Source organism: Lagenorhynchus albirostris, chromosome 9, assembly GCF_949774975.1.
Source record: "Lagenorhynchus albirostris chromosome 9, mLagAlb1.1, whole genome shotgun sequence".
Classification (NCBI taxonomy): Eukaryota; Metazoa; Chordata; class Mammalia; order Artiodactyla; family Delphinidae; genus Lagenorhynchus; species Lagenorhynchus albirostris.
The window spans coordinates 47,924,189-47,943,496 of NC_083103.1; the positions used below are offsets into that span (position 1 = coordinate 47,924,189).

General features: G+C 40.4%; 2 protein-coding genes across 3 annotated transcripts in view; both read right to left on the reverse strand.

Moving 5' to 3' along the window:
* The window catches only part of ZNF215 (zinc finger protein 215), a 143,214-nt gene that overhangs the window by 17,674 nt on the left and 106,232 nt on the right, over positions 1-19,308 (reverse strand). The window contains exon 3 of one of the 2 annotated variants that reach the window (XM_060159780.1): positions 1,622-2,183. The exons of the other annotated variant lie outside the window; for it this stretch is intronic. Coding sequence (XP_060015763.1) covers positions 1,622-2,021 — 400 coding nt within the window. The 5' untranslated portion in view covers positions 2,022-2,183. The remainder of the gene's footprint in view (positions 1-1,621; positions 2,184-19,308) is intronic. 2 annotated transcript variants of the gene reach the window in all.
* Positions 16,662-17,621, reverse strand: LOC132525273 (olfactory receptor 10A2). The gene has a single exon (XM_060157809.1). It carries the CDS (start codon positions 17,610-17,612, stop codon positions 16,662-16,664), a length of 951 nt encoding a protein of 316 aa, XP_060013792.1. The 5' UTR covers positions 17,613-17,621.

Sequence of the window (19,308 nt, forward strand, 5' to 3'; positions counted from 1 at the left end):
TGGCTAAGGACTAAATATAATCCCAATACCAGTATCATCACTGTCTCTAATCAATAATGCCTAGTCAAATATCCAGTCAGTTGCCTCATGTCTTATAACGTCCACACATTCACATGATCAATTACACATGTTTTATGTTTCTTTTAATCTCTAAATCCCTCTTCCATAGCCCCTCCCTACTCCCTTACAATTATTTTGTTTTAGAAACTGGATTGTCTTGCAGTTTCCCACAGATTGGATTTTAGTAATGGCATTCCCATGGTGTAGCTTAACATGTTCCTCTATTCTCTATTTTTTATAATTGGTAGTTAGATCTATGCCAGCTCTTAAATACTGGTTCTTCCTAAGGATTTGTATTTTTCCTACTTCCGTTCATACCTATAAGTTTCCATATTTTTCTTTCTTGATTTTAGCCCAGAGAGACCCACTGATCTACAAACCTGTAGGACTATACATTCATATTGTTTTAAGCAACAAAGTTTATGGTAATGTGTTACAGCAGCAACAGAAATTGTATACTTCTGAACACTAAAGCCATATTTTTAACTATATATTAGATTATTCACTGTGGTTGTCCCACAAAGACCTCAAGTTCAACATGCCACATAATTAATATATCAATCTCCTCTCCAACAAAAACTGTTACTTACGCTGCATTCATGCAAGCCAGAACATTTGTCCCATTCACACCTAATATGTAAACACTTTAGGTTCAAACTCCTCTGTTTTCCCAAATGCTTCCTCATTCTCTAACACCTGATCTACTACAATACTTCCTAATTGGTTTTCCTATTTTCAGAGCTCTCAGGGCTATCCTTTACTGCAGAAGTTGATAAACTTTTTCTGTAAAGATCCAGATTGTAAATATTTTATTTAGGCTTTGCAGGCAATACAGTCTCTGCTATAACTAATCAAGTCTAGTCATAGTATGAAAGCAGCTGTAGACAAAATGTAAATGTATGGGGTGTGGCTGTGTTCCAATAAAACTTTATTTCCAAAAATATTTGGCCTATGGTCATAGTTTGCTGATCCCTGCTCTACACTGAAGGCAACACAGTATTTTTGAAAGGTAAATCAAATTATTTTACTCCCCTACTCAATATGTGAGATCTCAGTTCAGCCTTCCTAGTATAATAAAGTTCTTCATGATCTAGCCCTTGACATCTTCTAGCTTCAGAAAAAGTTCTTATGCTAAGTGAAATGAGTCAGATAGAGGAAGACAAATACTCTATGATATCACTTACATGTGGAATCAAAAAAAAAAGAACTAGTGAATGTAACAAAAAAGAAACATTCACAGATATGGGAGAACAAACTAGTGGTTACCAGTGGGAAAAGGGAAGGGGGGAGGGACAATATAGGGATAGAGGATTAAGAAGTATAAAATATTATGTATAAAATAAGCTATAAGGATATATGGTACAACACAGGGAATATAGCCAATATTTTATGACTATAAATGGAGAATAACCTTTAAAAATTATGAATCACTATGTTATATACCTGTAACACATAAATACTGTACATCAACTATGCATCCGTAAAAAAATTTTTTTAAAAGATAATTTTTCTTCATATGGGAAGGGTCAACTATTCTACCTCCAATTTTCTATATTCTCACCTTCATCCTTAAGCATATCAATCACATCCTCTATCAGGCTCACCACTTCTTTGCTGTTCTTTGGATGTTGTAAATTCACCCAAGTCCTGACTTCTTCAGGGAGAATTGTCAGGAATTGTTCCAGTACCAATAGCTCTAGGATCTGCTTCTTTGTATGAATTTCTGGTCTCAGCCACTGAAGACAGAGCTCCCAGAGTTGACTCAGGGCTTCATGAGGCCCAGACACTTCCAAATACTGGAAATGTCTAAACTTTAGACGAGAGGCTTCACAGTCATCTGTCTCCACGACTGGGATGGATTCCGGCTGCCAAGACACATCTGCTCTCAGGACCTCACTTTGTTCGTGAGGAGCCAGGTTTTGAGGTTTTGAGATAGCCGTCAACTTGTTCAAAGGCTGCATCTTCCTACACAGAGCTCCCACTGCAGTTCCAATTTGTCTTATCAGAGGATTCCAATAATTCTCATGCTTGGGCTAAGCACTTGTGTACTATATACATATATATGCAGTGAGAAAAGTTTCAGGAGCTTCAGACGCAGAGCCAATATTCAGGCACCCAAGAGACTGAAAAAAAAGACATAAATATGACCTACAGATAATGAACATGGATAGGTCAAAAAGTGCATTCCCAGACTATAACGATCAAAAGTTTTAATTTGTTAGGATTTGCTATGAGCCAGTCTGCAATGCCCATCAATCAGGGAGGTCTTAGGCTCAAAAAAACATTTAAACGTTGCAGGACTACCACAGGTCATATTTGGCACTTAGGTTACTAAGAAGGCTATTGGACAGAAAACAAAGCTTGCTAACAGAGGAGTGAGTAACGGGAATTTTTCTTCAGTGGCAATTCTCACAGAGTATATATAGCTCAAGTGCAAGGAAATGTGGACCATGTAGGTTGGGCAGAAAGCATCCTGACTGAAAAGCCTTCTACAGGAGCTGATATCTAACAACTCTACGAGTGCAGCTTTCAGGGTTCCCCAAAGAGTGTGCCAGGTTATGAGTCACTACGTTCAGGGAAGTTCAGATCCAGCTTTCTATCTGATTTACAGTTCTCTCAGTCCAGGTGCAATTTACCATTCAGGAGTCTTTTTTTTTTTTTTTTTTTTTTTTTGCATTACGCGGGCCTCTCACTGTTGTGGCCTCTCCCATTGCGGAGCACAGGCTCCGGACGTGCAGGCTCAGCGGCCATGGCTCACGGGCCCAGCCGCTCCGCGGCATGTGGGATCCTCCCGGATCGGTGCACGAACCCACGTCCCCTGCATGGGCAGGCAGACTCTCAACCGCCGCGCCACCAGGGAAGCCCTCAGGAGTCATTTTTATTATAAGCCTCTAGGCCAGTGGTTCTTTTTCCATAGCATTGTGCTTGTACAGTTACAATATCGTTTCAAATTTCTCTGAAGATTCTAATTTGAGTTTTCTGTTTCCTAAATTCTCTTTGATTCTGTGGTCAGGGTTTCTATTTATCTTGGTTTTTAGACATCTGGTATTCCCTAGTTTTCTGCTCATATTTAAGAATCAAGTGTTAGGTTGATTATTCCAGATCATCATATGAATTTCTACTTCTTCTGTATCGGTAGATTGGTTTCCTAATGGGTGTCTACCCTGAATGGGAGACTTACCAAGAGCCATGTGAATATCAGTGAGACACACACATTGGCAGACTTTGATTTAGGGTGAGTGGAGGAGCAGGCTGTCAAGTTGTGGGCTCCCCACACAACAGAGTGAAAAGGTTTTACTATGAAATGTCAACACCTAACCTAAAAACCTTCCTTCTCCTCAGATAGTTTATTTAGGGAAGAACTTTTTGTGGGAGGAAGGCACTGGAGCTAAACTGCTTCTCTGTGTAGGTGGGAAGAGGGCTGGGAGGTTGGGGAGATGACTGGAATAGATGTTTCACATGTAACCCTTCACTCAATTCCTATGTTCTATTTAACTCTCACTGCCATACTCTGTTGAAACAGCTTAAGATTCTCATAGGCAGATGGGTTTCCACCTCCACTGTGGTCACCTCCTAGCATATTCTAAGTTGTGACCTTTTCTACACTGCTTCTGTAAACTATATTTTCACTTTCTGTCTTGTAGAAATGTATTGATGCCATCTATATACTCATTAGTATCCCCATTACATGGGGACACAGGGCAAAGTGGAACAACTGAAGGAACATTCTGAGATCCAACACAAACCTTCTCCAAAGCTTGAGGAAAGTACACGTTCATTACCAAAAAAAAAAAAAAAAAAAAAAAGAAAAAAGAAAGTTCCGAAGTGCTTAAGAGGTATCACTCACTGAGTTCCAGCAGAACAATGAACTATGGGCCCAGATACTTTCAGAATTAACATACAGGGAGAAAGAAGAAAAACACGTTCACAGATCACATATTAAAAACAAAACAAAAAACCAAGTAAGCATTAAAAAAAAAAGCAGATTTAACAACAAGAATATCCATTGTAACAATAAATGCCTGAGGTAAGGAGAATCTTTCGCCTTCCGAGATTAGCTTCTAAAAAGTAGCATAGAGCATTGTGACAATAAATTTGTTAAATTAACAAATAAATTTAAACTCAACTATGTAAAAAATTAAGAGACATCCAAAACAAAAGAACTCCAAAGCTTAAAGGGATGATAGAAAAAATAACAAACAAATGTAAACAACAATAATATGCAGGGATATACTGAATTAAGATGTATATTGAATTAAAAGCACAAATGAATAAAATGAGACAAAGAGGAAACTTTAAATGATTGAAGGTACAACTCATAATGAAATATGACTGCTACTAAGTGTATCAAATAACACAATGAAATATATTTACAGCAAAACTCTCAGAAAACAAGAGATGCAAGCAACAATACCACCACAGAAATGGGAGACTAAGGCAACTTTCTCAGTCCTTAACAAGTAAGCTAAAATTGATAGTATAGAGGACATGAATAACATGCTTAGCCTGATATATAAAACCATATAGAATGTAGTTTCTATGCAAGCACTAAGCTGCTATTTACTAAGCTACCAAAAAACTCAATAAATAAAAAGTAAATAAAAGCGGTACAAACCACATTTATTACCAGAATGAAAACTAGATCTTAACATCAAGTAGAAATAGAAAAAAATCTCAACTACTTTGAAATTTAACTTTTGCTTCTGGAAAACAACTCAAATTAAAAACACTAAAAACACTGCACTTCAAAATCTAACAGCTCAAGTTCTACTGTTAGGCAATAGCAAAGCCTTATATATATAATTAAACAAGAATGAGATGAATTAAACGTTCAACTCAAAGTGAGAAAAAGCAACAAAATATACTAGGAGTTAATAGGTTAAAAATTAATAAATTACCCAGTATAAATAATTATAGAGCTAGGAGGACAGGTTAGAGATGTTCAGGATGATATGCTAGCACTTAAGATTTCGAAGGAGGAACAGTCTGGATGATAAATGGTCCAAGGTATGACTGTGACTGAGAATAGCTTAAGTGGTCTGTAAGTGACCACCAATGGAATAAACAAAGTCAAGAACTGTTAAAGTTTAAACTCTAAAGTACTTCTAAAGTACTAAACAGACACCTTTAAGGATGATGGTAGGACCCAGAATGAAGATTTAAGACGCTGAGCCAATACCAATGGAAGGAAGGGCTCAGTAAGGCGCAGGTGGCAGGAATCTGGAGAGTTAGATCAAATAACCAGCTGACACAAGTTCATAGGATTTTACAGCGTCAAGGAACTTGAACAGGCACTAATTATGGGGAAAAGGTAGTATCTGTGAAAAAGGGTTGTTTTAATCAAATAGGTCATAGGCAGAGCAGTAGCCTGAGGTAAGGAGAATCTTTCGCCTTCCGAGATTAGCTTCTAAAAAGTAGCATAGAGCAGTGTGCAAATGAGCATCTGAAATAAAGAGGTTTTAGGGAGTGGCCAGGAATGAGTGGGACAGCACGGCAAGTTGGAATGAACTTTTCTCCATTTTCTTTTCCAGTCGATTGACCCAGTCACACTGGATCGGGAATCCTTATCAGTCATTCCAAAACCAGCTGAGCAAGATATATTTACCAGATTAAACGCCTGGAGACTGCCCCCATCCCAGAATGGAAAAGGAGACAGCAGACCTGGATCTGGAACCTAACCGTCCTGTTTCCCACCCCAGCCCTCTTTACCTCTCCCTCTCTCACGCACTAACTTCCCACCACAGCCCACGCCTCCATCTCTGTCAGCTCGCGCCCTCCTCCAGCTTCTCCCGCAGAGACTGCAGAGCACAGAGTTGGAATCCAGTTAACAGCGAACAAGCCGAGGAGACCGCGTGGACGCCCTCAAGCAGGATTCCCAATTCCACGCACCCGCGTCCTCACCGCCCGCTGACCCGCGTGATACCTGCAAACAACCGCTCCTAGCCAGGGATGGGTTCAGTCACACCCAGGAGCCAGTTCAGAGGAGCCGCAGAAGTCGCCCTCCCAGCCCGGGGAGGGAGCTTGCGTTAGTAATCACGCCACAACTAAGCAGCGCGGGCCATACCTGTCCCTTAACACGCCAGCGCCAGCTCAGTATCTACTAAATACCAAGACGCAGGCCAGCGCACTCCCGCGCACGCGCACCATCCGTGGAAGCCCCCAGAAGCCCCCGCGGCCCAAGTTTGTAAAGTAGACGGGGTGGGGCTTCTGCCCATCCCGCCCCTTTCCCAGGCCCCGCCCGCTTCATAGACGTGAGTCCAACCCTAGGGCCAGCAACCAAGGGCCATGCTTAGGGTAGGTGGGAAAAGGCCTTGTCAAACTTCTGTGGCCTCCTCCATCCCCATCTAGGAGAACTGGCCAAAATTTTTTTACCTTCTCACTCCACCCACCCTCCTCCTCCATTTTCTTGGAATCAAAAAACAGTGAAGTAATTTTGAAAAGACATGGTCTTGTATATAACATGGTTTAACATGTTTTTTGCTGATTCACTCATTCACTCATTTATTCAATTTTGCATCGCGGTAGAAAATCTTGCAAAAGATCATGAGTCCAGTTTTGGCTTGTTACATATGAGATACTTTGTGACATCTAAGAAGCATTGTCAAATTGGACGTAAGTGAGAGCTTAGAGGTGTATGGGGCCAGATTTGTAAAATTTGTGTCAGTAACGGGTAGATGGTACTCGATACTATGGGGGGGGGGGCAGGGGGAGAATGAGACTGCAGGGAGAAGGAGAGAAAACAGTAGAAGGAGGAGGAGTCTAGGACTGAGCCCCAGAGGAAGAACTCAAACTAGTAAACCAGGGACTGTCTACCAGGAAGGGAGCTTTAAATCTAGATCAAACAAGATAGGAACCAGATTTTTGTTTGTTTTAACCAACCTCTTCTGTACTCATGACTATCATAAGCAAATTATAAATGTCATCTCACTCATCACCACAACACTATAAGGAAGAGATTATCATCCCCAACTTTATGGAAACTAAAAGATAGCAAAGCTGAGCTTCAAGCTCAGATCACTTCGTACTTGTCCCACTGCTACTCACTCAACGCTTCACGATTTAGAGGGTCATTAGTAAGATGTGCCAGAATTGTGGAATGATATTTTCCAAGGTTGGGAGTATGGTGTGTGCCATGAATTGTTTGTGATGGGGTTGACCTTTATAAAAGTCAGTTAATAGCTAGGCAAAATAAAAATTTTAACTTGTGAGTATTGCCAGTAAACAGGCTCAAACACAGTCTTTAGCTAATTAAGATTTCAGGGAAATGGAAAGGGTGCCAAGTATGAAGCGGAATGACCAGCCTTCCTCTCATACCTTATAGATATGAGGTTTCTGACCATGTGTCTTCAAAGGTCCACAGAGGCCTAGACACTGCTTTCTAATTGAAGAAGGGCCCTTTTCATTTTGCAGTCACCTCACTAAAGTCCAGCTATTTTTTAATGGCACAATTTTTTTTTTTTTTTTTTTTTGTGCAGTATGCGGGCCTCTCACTGTTGTGGCCTCTCCCGTTACAGAGCACAGGCTCCGGACGCACAGGTTCAGCGGCCATGGCTCACGGGCCCAGCCGCTCCGCGGCATGTGGGATCTTCCCGGACCGGGGCACGAACCCATGTCCCCCGCATTGGCAGGCGGACTCTCAACCACTGCGCCACCAGCGAAGCCCTTAATGGCACAATTTTAAAGGTTTCTCTCAATATATGACTTTCATTGTAAAGCCATCTGGGATTAGATCCTTAAGATGCATAGACTTGTTTGCTACAAACTCCATTCTCTTCTATCATTGTGAAATCCAGATCTTCTCTGTATTTAAGAAAAAAATATAGAGAAAACTTGACCTGAGTTAAGCCAACACTTTTCCTAGACCACTTATATATTCATTCAGCCAATTTTTATTGAGAATTTAATATGTGGCAAATACTGTACTAGCAATTGAAAATATATTAGTAAACGCAATCAAATGAAGACTGTCTTAACGACCAGTGGAAGCATTCCATATGCTAAGCTATTGTATTTCTTCACCCAATGTTCTGTGTTCTGCACATCCTCAGAATATTGTGTTGTGTAGATTGTGAGTTGCATTGGTCAGTCTGGAATTTGTAGATAGTCAAGATATGAATAGGGGTGATTTGGTTTCATGGGCCATGTGTTATGGACATTTGTCAGTTTTTGGCTTCTGATCCTTTGAATACACTGTCTAAAATTATAATCTTCTGTTGAGTCTTGTGAGGGAGTTGGAGCCTGTCTCCATCCATGGAAACTGAATATATCTAATATTAACTTCCTTTGTCTGCACTGCAGCTAGGACTCGATCAATTAGATATACCCAGTCTAGACTTTGAATTAAGAGCTAGTGACGTGAAAAAGCAAGGACACCAAAAAGTTTCTTTTTAAAAAAACAGACTTTATTTTTTAGGTCAGGTTTAGATGTACAGAAAAATTAAGAAGATATAGTACATTGAGTTCTGATATTACCCCCCTTTTCCCACTATCGACTTACATTGTTATTATTATTATTTACATTATTATGGCACATCTGCTACAATTAAGAAAATAAGATTAATACCTTATTATTAACTAAACTTTATACTTTGTTTGAATTTGCTTAGGTTTTGTCTCCTTAGGCTCCTCCTGGCTGTGACAGTTTTTGAGACTTGTTTTTGATGACCTTTACAGTTTTGAGGAGTACAGGTTGTATATTTTATAGGAAGCCCATGTATGAGAATTTGTCTGTTTTTCTCATGATTAGACTGAGGTTATGGGTTTGAGGGATCTTCCGATCATAAAGTGCTATTTCCATCATATCATCTCAAGGGAACATACTAACAACAGGACTTAACACTATTTATGTTAACCTTGGTCACCTGGCTGAGGTAGTGTCAGCAATTTCTTCTCTTTTTTTGTCAGCGGTAGAGAGAGCAGCAACATTCCAATTTCCAGGTTCAGGGAATTAGCAGCTCCAGCAGCAGGGCCTGTGCTGAGGGTGTTGGCAGTGTAAACTGCGCCACCTAGTGCTAAATGGCAGTGATGTCCTTAGCTGACATCGTGTTAATGAATTTGTGTTAATGAATTTGGCCCGTGGTCTGGCTGCAGAATCGGAATTACTATTATTCAGTATTTTTCCTTTTAGCTTAAATCATGCATAATCAGTTTCTGTTACTTGCAACTACAAACCCTGACTGATACATCATCTTTATTATGATTAGAAGCTTCTTGGCCCTTTATTCCCCCTCTCCCTCCATAGCAGGAGAGGTAGTAGGTTTTGTTTTTGTTTTTGTTTGTTTGTTTGTTTGTTTTTTGCGGTACGCGGGCCTCTCACTGCTGTGGCCTCTCCCGTTGCGGAGCACAGGCTCCGGATGCGCAGGCTCAGCGGCCATGGCTCACGGGCCCAGCCGCTCCGTGGCATGTGGGATCTTCCCCGACCGGGCACGAACCCATGTCCCCTGCATCGGCAGGCGGACTCTCAACCACTGCGCCACCAGGGTGGGTAGTAGTTTTTATTGGTAATGTGAATAAGCCGCACAGGAATCTATTTGAATGTGATGGAGCACAATTCTCTCAAGAGTCTCAGTTATCCATTGCTGCATAACAAACCGTCTCAAAACTCTGTGCCTTAAAACAGCCATCACTTTATTTGCTTAGGATTCCAGAATTTGGAAGGTGGAGATGGCAACTATCGGTAATGGCAATATTTAAGGTAGTGTTTGTACTTTCTTCTTACATTTTCTTATTTTTTCTGCTGTTACTGAAGTAGCTCTCATCTAGATCATCAATGACAGCCAAGTCACCAATTTCAACTATTAATTTTTTGTCCTTGTCTACATCACCTCATCTAGCACATGTTGTTTGAATGAGGGTTTTCTCTGATCCTCCTACCCCAGATTAGAGTTTGTCTATTGTAGTGCAGTTCCAGTAATTTTAAAAGGATAGTAACAAATGCAAAAGTGTGTATTAAAACACATTATGTGTCAGTCATTGCTCTGATAAAATGGTAAGATAAAATGAAATAAGAGTTCAATAAATACTTTTAAAATGATTCCATGGATGCATGAATGCATGAATGAAAGAAATAAGAACTTTGGTTACTAGATATCTCTTCACTGGGGAGGTCTTCCCCTGCAAAGTCAATCTGAGGTGTGTTGTTCCTGGACCTATGTTCATGGTAACTGTAGAATGGTTACCATGGAATCCCCTCTAAATGTGTGATTGATTAACGTCTGGGTAAAAGAGCCAAGCAGAGGGACCTTCAAGATGGCAGAGAAGTAGAAGGTGGAGATCACCTTCCTCCCCACAGATACACCAGAAATACATCTACATGTGGCACAACTCCTACAGAACACCTACTGAACGCTGGCAGAAGACCTCAGACCTCCCAAAAGGCAGGAAACTCCCCACGTACCTGGGTAGGGCAAAAGAAAAAAGAAAAAACAGAGACAAAAGAATAGGGACGGGACCTGCACCTCTGGGAGGGAGCTGTGAAGGAGGAAAGGTCTCCACACACTAGGAAGCCCCTTCGCGGGCGGAGACTGTGGGAGGCATAGGGAGGAAGCTTCAGAGCCACGGGGGAGAGCGCAGCAACAGGGGTGTGGAGGGCAAAGCGGAGAGATTCCCGCACAGAGGATCGGTGCCAACCAGCACTCACCAGCCCGAGAGGCTTGTCTGCTCACCCGCCGGGACGGGCGGGGTCTGGGAGCTGAGGCTCGGGCTTCGGAGGTCGGAGTGCAGGGAGAGGACTGGGGTTGGCGGCGTGAACACAGCTTGAAGGGGGCTAGTGCACCACGGCTAGCCGAGAGGGAGTCCGGGAAAAGGTCTAGACCTGCCGAAGAGGCAAGAGGCTTTTTCTTGCCTCTTGGTTTCGTGGTACGCGAGGAGAGGGGATTAAGAGCGCCGCTTAAACGAGCTCCAAAGACAGGCGCGAGCCGTGGCTATTAGCGCGGACCCCAGAGACTGGCATGAAACGCTAAGGCTACTGTTGCAGCCACCAAGAAGCCTGTGTGCGAGCACAGGTCACTCTCCACACCTCCGCTCCCGGGAGCCTGTGCAGCCCGCCACTGCCAGGGTCCCGGGATCCAGGGACAACTTCCCGGGGAGAACGCACGGCGCGCCTGTCTGTTGCAAAGTCACACTGGCCTGATAATCATTATCACTGATAATCATAGATGAGAAAATCCTCAACAAAATACTAGCAAACAGAATCCAACAGCACACTGAAAGGATCATACATCAAGATCAAGTGGGGTTTATCCCAGGAATACAAGGATTCTTCAATATACGCTAATCAGTGTGATACACCATACTAACAAATTGAAGAATAAAAACCATATGATCATCTCAATAGATGCAGAAAAAGCTTTTGACAAATTCAACACCATTTATGATAAAAACTCTCCAGAAAGTAGACATAGAGGTAACCTACCTCAACATAATAAAGGCCATATATGACAAACCCACAGCCAACATTGTTCTCCGTGGTGAAAAATGAAACCATTTCCTCTAAGATCAGGAACAAGACAAGGTTGTCCACTCTCACCACTATTATTGAATATAGTTTTGGAAGTTTTAGCCACAGCAATCAGAGAATAAAAAGAAACAAAAGGAATCCAAATCATAAAAAAAGAATTAAAATTGTCACTGTTTGCAGATGGCATGATACTATAGATAGAGAATCCTAAAGATGCTACCAGAAAACTACTAGAGCTAATCAATGAATTTGGTAAAGTAGCAGGATACAAAATTAATGCACAGAAATCTTTTGCATTCCTATACAATAATGATGAAAAATCTGTAAGTGAAATTAAGAAAACACTCCCATTTACCATTGCAACAAAAAGAATAAAATATCTAGGAATAAACCTACCTAAGGAGATAAAAGACCTGTATGCAGAAAACTATAAGACACTGATGAAAGAAATTAAAGATGATATAAACAGATGGAGAGATATACCATGTTCTTGGACTGGAAGAATCAACATTGTGAAAATGACTCTACTACCCAAAGCAATCTACAGATTCAATGCAATCCCTATCAAACTACCACTGGCATTTTTCACAGAACTAGAGCAAAAAACTTCAGTTTGTATGGAAACACAAAAGACCCCGAATAGCCAAAGCAATCTTGAGAAAGAAAAACGGAGCCGGAGGAATCAGGCTCCCGGACTTCAGACTATACTACAAGGCTACAGTCATCAAGACAGTATGGTACTGGCACGAAAACAGCAATACAGATCAATGGAACAGGATAGAAAGCCCAGAGATAAACCCACGCACATATGGTCAACTTATCTTTGACAAAGGAGGCAAGAATATACAATGGAGTACATACAGCCTCTTCAATAAGTGGTTAGGGAGTGTTCTAATTTCATAAGAATGAAATTAGAAAACTTCCTAATACCATACACAAAAATAAACTCAAAATGGATTAAAGACCTAAATGTAAGGCCAATCACTATAGAACTCTTAGAGGAAAATACAGGCAGAACACACTATGATGTAAATCACAGCAAGATCCTTTTTGACCCACCTCCTAGAGAAATGGAAATAAAAACAAAAATAAACAAATGGCACCTAATGAAACTTCAAAGCTTTTGCACAGCAAAGGAAACCATAAACAAGATGAAAAGACAACCCTCAGAATGTGAGATAATATTTGCAAACGAAGCAACTGACAAAGGATTAATCTCCAAAATATACAAGCAGCTCATGCAGCTCAATATCAAAAAAACAAACAACCCAATCCAAAAATGGGCAGAAGACCTAGACATTTCTCCAAAGAAGATACACAGATTGCCAACAGACACATGAAAGAATGCTCAACATCATTCATCATTAGAGAAATGCAAATCAAAACTACAATGAGATATCATCTCACACTGGTCAGAACGGCCATCAGCAAAAAATCTACAAACAATAAATGCTGGAGGGAGTGTGGAGAAAAGGGAACCCTCTTGCACTGTTGTTGGGAATGTAAATTGATACAGCCACTATGGAGAACAGGATGGAGGTTCCTTAAAAAACTAAAAATAGAACTACCATATGACCCAGCAATCCCACTACTGGGCATATACCCTGAGAAAATCATAATTCAAAAAGAGTCATATACCAAAATATTCATTGCAGCTCTATTTACAATAGCCAGGACATGGAAGCAACCTAAGTGTCCACCAACAGATGAATGGATACAGAAGATGTGGCACATATATACAATGGAATATTACTCAGTCATAAAAAGGAATGAAACTGAGTTATTTGTAGTGAGGTGGATGGACCTAGTAGACGGGAATAAAGATGCAGACCTACTAGAGAATGGACTTGAGGATATGGGGAGGGGGAAGGGTAAGCTGGGACAAAGTGAGAGAGTGGCATGGACATATATACACTACCAAACGTAAAATAGATAGCTAGTGGGAAGCAGCCGCATAGCACAGGGAGATCAGCTCAGTGCTTTGTGACCACCTACAGGGGTGGGATAGGGAGGGTGGGAGAGAGAGAGATGCAAGAGGGAAGAGATCTGGGGACATATGTATATGTATAACTGATTCAGTTTGTTATAAAGCAGAAACTAACACACCACTGTAAAGCAATTATATTCCAATAAAGATGTTTAAAAAAAAAGATTTGGGGTTTCAGTGGCCATTTCTTTAGTGGTCATTTTTTAATGTTCTGGTTAAAAGCTTGGAGTTTTTGGTTGACTCAAAACACTCAGATGACGGAAAGCGTGTCTGAAGGGCAGATTGTAATGGATGCTGTCCTTGGGTCATTTTGCCCAGCTCTGTGCAAACTTCTGTGTCAGCTTCTGCAAGCTAACTTCTAATAGCTTGTAAATGAGACCTTCAGAAGAATGCCCCCGGGCACTGGCGACCTGGCTTTAGTTCTCCCTCTTCCCTACAACTGGGAGTATGAAAAGGCCTCCTTCCTATGACCTGAAGCAGAACAAACTCTGATTTATTTATGCTCTGGAGATCCATAAGGGAACTGGGATTTCCCCTGAAATTATTTTGCTTATCTTGTTCTCCATTCCCCTTTCACTTTCCCCACTCGCTTAATGGTTTCTCCTTAATATATAACTTGTACTTGAATCCTTGGCTCCATATCCGATTCTGGGGTAACCTGGCCTATGATGAAAGTATCTGGTCACAAGGAAAGATCAGTTACTGCATGTTTGGGTGGATGTTCCTAAAAAGTGAAAGGGGATTCATAACAGGCATATGAAGGAAAAAGCTTTAGGCTTGACTTTTCTGGAAAAAAAAAATCTCTCTTGTACCTCTTTTATGGATCTCCCCTAGACTTTCAGAACACCTGTGCTCTACCATAGGAATTGGTCTAGCTGTAGAATCAACCCCCCTCTCTTGAGTGGTATATTTCTCCACATGCAATCCACCATCAAGTCCTATCAATTCTTCCTGTAAAAGATATTTTGAATTAATTTCTACTAATACCACTCTATTCCAAGTCATCATCGTTTCTCAGCTAGACTATCCATTCATTTATTTATCTTGCATATACTATTGAAAAAAAGGAAAATAATTTCATTGTATGTAACTTTTAATTGGGCAAAGCAAATCAGAATAGATTGAGTAAAGTGATAGCCTTCAATATCTAAGTAAATGTCCTGAGACCTTGGCATCAGGAACTCTCTTAGTTGTTTTTAAGAGAATTTTTAAAGTATGCCTGTACCTTAGGCTTCATCCACAGAAAGGGGCACCCCTTGCTCTGTGTAGCTTGCGGCTCCTGGAAAGTGGTACTGACTCCTGTGGCCATATAAGGGCTGCCCCACTGGTTTACAGCATCACATCCATCTGCATTGTCTCAGCACCAAATACTCTTTTTCTCAATAAACCATCGTTGGCAATTTTATTCTACTGTTTGTGCATGTTGACTATCTACTGTGGCAATCTCCAGCCTCTCTAAGCTGCATGCCTGGACAGTCTATGTTGTCTCTCCATGTACCAGTTATTCTTTCTGTTAATGCTCTGACTTCAAATTTGCATACATTTTCAGTGATCTGCCTTAACCTTATTTCTCCATAGTATTTTAGTGTGAGTTTTGCAGAACATAAGGTTTCCAGGAATGCCTATGCTGTAGTAAAAGAGAAACATTTGTGCAGTATTCATTTTCAAAGAGTTACAGGTACATTGGGGGAAGACAAACATGTAAAAATAAGTACAGGATAGTAGACACAGAATTTAACTTGGGTATTGACAAACTTAGAATAGATGCATGTAGCATGAGCAATTTATGCTGCCTGAGGAATTGCAGTAGACCATGAAAGATGAGATGGATTTGGCTAAAATGAAGGTCAAAAGAACATTTTGAGTAGAGAAAATAGAGTACCAAGACATCACCAACTGCTAATCATCTAACCTATGAACTCAGAAGTCTAAATGAAATGCATGACTTTTCTCTGATTTACTCACGTATTCCCTCTGTATTCTTCAAAATTTATTCATTCAAATTAAAATTTAATTATGTTTCCTTACCTATTATATAAGCAAAATTGCAAATGATTGATGACAAATATTATTGATGTGGCTGTGAGGAAACAAGAACTCTCATAAATTGCTGTTGAGAGTATAAAATGGTACAATCAATTTGGAGGGAAATGTGCCAATATAGCAACACTATATATGTATTTACACTTGGCCCAATAAATCCAATTTCTAGATTTCCATATGTCAGATACACTGGCAAAAGCATAAAAAGGCACATGCATAAAGCTTTTCTTTTAATTGTAAAAGACTCATTAAATAAACTATGGTGTATCTACAAAGCAGAGTACTATGAAGTTATAAAAAGAACGAGGAATCTTTTTGTGGTTAAAGAAGAGCTATGTTGGAGTTAGCTGGATTCATTTTAATCCTTAATGAAAGCAGCATCATGATTGAAATTTATAATATTACTTCAACAAGGTGTAAGAACCTAAGTTAATGATTAAGAATGATCATTCAACAAATAACCACTGAAACCCCAAATCTAGAGAGAGAGCCTGTGGAAGCTCAGGTCATTCTTCCTGGGATGAATAGAATGAGGAATAAATCATTGTTGGATTTATAAAGGTATAGGTATGGGAATTATTGACCCACTTTCCTATATCCATACAATACATATGAGTGAGCTTGAAAGAACTAATACTCCCTCAAGGACATGAGAACTAAAATAAGGCAGTGAGGAGAGTTATGCATTGGGAGGACTCATAGGGTTTCCTATCTGATGAATGCAGTCAGATTTGCCCAAAGGAAGACAAAGTCACAAGGTGATTTTTGATGGGTTGTGCCCTCTTTTATTCTGTGTGTTCCCATGTTAGGATTATAAGCAGTTTCATACTGTTCACAGTGTGCACACAGGAATGTGAATATCTGGAATTACTTGGCCACAGAAGTGTTAAAATGATGATAAGAAAAAGAATGTAAGTCCATAATGGGCAGGCAGAGGAGGTTTCCAGGTGGTGGTGACAGGTCTAAACTACCTCTGTGCTGTTTTCACTGAGCTTTCCAATAGTCATTTCAGCAGCTGGGTTTCATCACAATGGAGATAGGCAGAGGCAGAGGAATTCTAAATATCAAACTGATTGTTCCCTATTCGAAAGACTTTAGTCTTTTTCTTAATGTCTATGGGATGCAGTCTCCAAGGCCTAGGGCCTTGTAGAAGGTCTGGACAAGGGCATTCTTCACCTCATTATTTCTCGGGCTGTAAATTATGGGGTTCAAAATGGGAGTCATAACAGTGTAGGACAGTGATAGCACCTTCTTGCTCTCAGGAGAATTATTGGACTTAGGGTGGAAATAGATGAGGCTTAAAGATACATAGAAAAGGGAGACAACAAGGAGGTGGGAGGAGCAGGTAGAGAAGGCTTTGTGCTTCCCTTTAGCTGATGGAATCTTGAGGATGGCAGCAATGATGCAAGTGTAGGAACATAGGATCAGCAAGCAGGGTATCATGACGACCAGAATGGTTCCAACAATGGCATAGATCTCAAACAGTGCCGTGTCTGCACAGACCAGCCTCAGCACAGGTGGGCTGTCACAGAAGAAGTGATTCACCTTGGTGCCACAGAATGGAAAGCTGAAGAGCCATGTGGTCTGCACAGTAGCCATGGGAATGCCTGGAAACCAGGAGGCAACAGCCAGTTTTGCCCATGTCTTAGGGTTCATGATGACTGGGTAGTGCAAGGGATTGAAGATGGCTACATAGCGGTCATATGCCATTGTGGCCAGGAGGAAACATTCAAAAACCCCAAAGAAGAAGAAGAAATACATCTGAGTGGCACAGCCAAGAAAGGAGATGGTTGTGTCCTGGGCAATCAGGGTCCCCAGCATCTTGGGCACAATGACTAGGTTGAAGCCAATCTCTATGAAAGACAAGTTCCTGAGGAAGAAGTACATGGGGCTGTGCAGCATGGGGTCAGCCAAGGCAACCAGAATGATGAGGCTGTTTCCCAGCAGGGTGACCAGGTAGGTGGTTAAAAATATCAGGAAGAGTAATGACTGTATTTCACTAGGCAGGGAAGAGAAACTCATGAGGATAAACTCACTAACTCTTGTCCAGTTTCCTTCAGCCATTGATATAGGAATGAATTCCGAGCTGTGGTCATAGAGAGAGATTCTCGATTGGAAGAGTCAGATTCTGGATTTGTGTTTCAGACTCCTTCTTAGTGTCAGGGAAAGAGGCAAGATCAGGATTTCAGTTGCAAGAGAAAGGGCCTTGTGTTGTCTAAGAATAAAGACACAAGGAAGAAAGGCCAGAGCCTGAGCTCTGAAATGGGAAATGGCTTATTGTTCCCCACTCTTATTCTTTGTGATCCATTTTCCACTTTGTTACCATATTTGCTAAAACAACTCGGATCATTTACACACACCCATTTTCTGCTGCACACTTAATACCTTTTTAGCAGGGTTAAATGAAAGGTGTCCTGCGGAGATGGAGTGGAGTTAGATGGAAAACAGTATAAATTTTCCATGTATACCTATTATATATCCCCCTTCTTCAAAGATTCATGGTGTTTATCTTCTCCATCTACTGCCCAAAGCTGTACTTACCTTTTTGGTATACATTTAAAGACTTCAATCCTAAGATAACTTGAGAGTGTATATTAGTAGAAAAAGTCGTGTTTTTTCATGTTTTGTTTTGAGGTGACTCAAATAGGAGAAAAAGTGGCAAGGGGGTGCATAGGAAGAACGTCTATAGAATGTAGTAGTTTTAATGCACTTTTTCCCCTCCTTTCAATGTAAGAGCTGTATAGTATTTTATATCATATAATGCCTATTCCTTCTTCCTAATCAGATTATGAAGTAACAACCTTAGGATCTTTCTCCTCAGTCCAGCAAAGCTGTAATTGACATTTCATTGTCAGGACCCAGAATATCCACTGGCTTTCAAAATTAAGATCTGAGAGGAGTACTGTAGCACAACTAAGCAGATAGTGAGTGTGTCCCAGGAGATTCCAACTACTTCTCTTTCTAAAGTAGACAAATTGGAAAAAAGAAACCTATTCCCACAAAAATTCCGTGAAAAATAAGAAGAACATTAGAGTGAATATTTGAAAGATAATACTCATGAATAAACAATTAACCTGGACTATATTAAATAAGAGCTGGAATCTTAAATGCTATGAAAAAATTCAATATTTATTCCACTTCTGTTGAGGTACTGGCAATGTGATGATTGATTTCTCCCTGAAGCTTAGAATCTAATGGAGGAGATATTTAAATAATCAATTATATTAAATCACAATGAAGGTCTTGATACAGTAAGTATACAGTATCTTATTGGGGGGAATGTATAAGGAGTAGGGACACCTAATAAATTCTCTGATGGCTTTCTAAGCAACAGGGATGAAAATGGAGTTGGCTAAAGATGTGCAGAACATCTAGGGTGTACATTATTATGAAAATATAAAATTGAAATTGTGAAAATATTATAAAAAATAAAAATCACTAACTTTTTTTTTTAACTGAAAGCATTCCTTAATACACACACACACTGAAAATAATGGAAATATACCAATATGTCTTGATCTTTGTGCTATTTATTTAAAAAAATGTTTAGGATAGGGAAAATTTCCTTTAAGCATTCAGGCAGGAAACAAATAAAAACAAAAAAGCAAAACCACATAACACAATCAAAAGACATTTCAGGCTCCCTGCTAGTCCCTCCAGAACTTCCAGAAGAACATTCTTCTGCTAATCATTAGCTGTCCCAGGAGGAGGAACCCTCTCTTCTAGGCTTTCTGCACCCATAGAATTGTCCTAAAGAAAT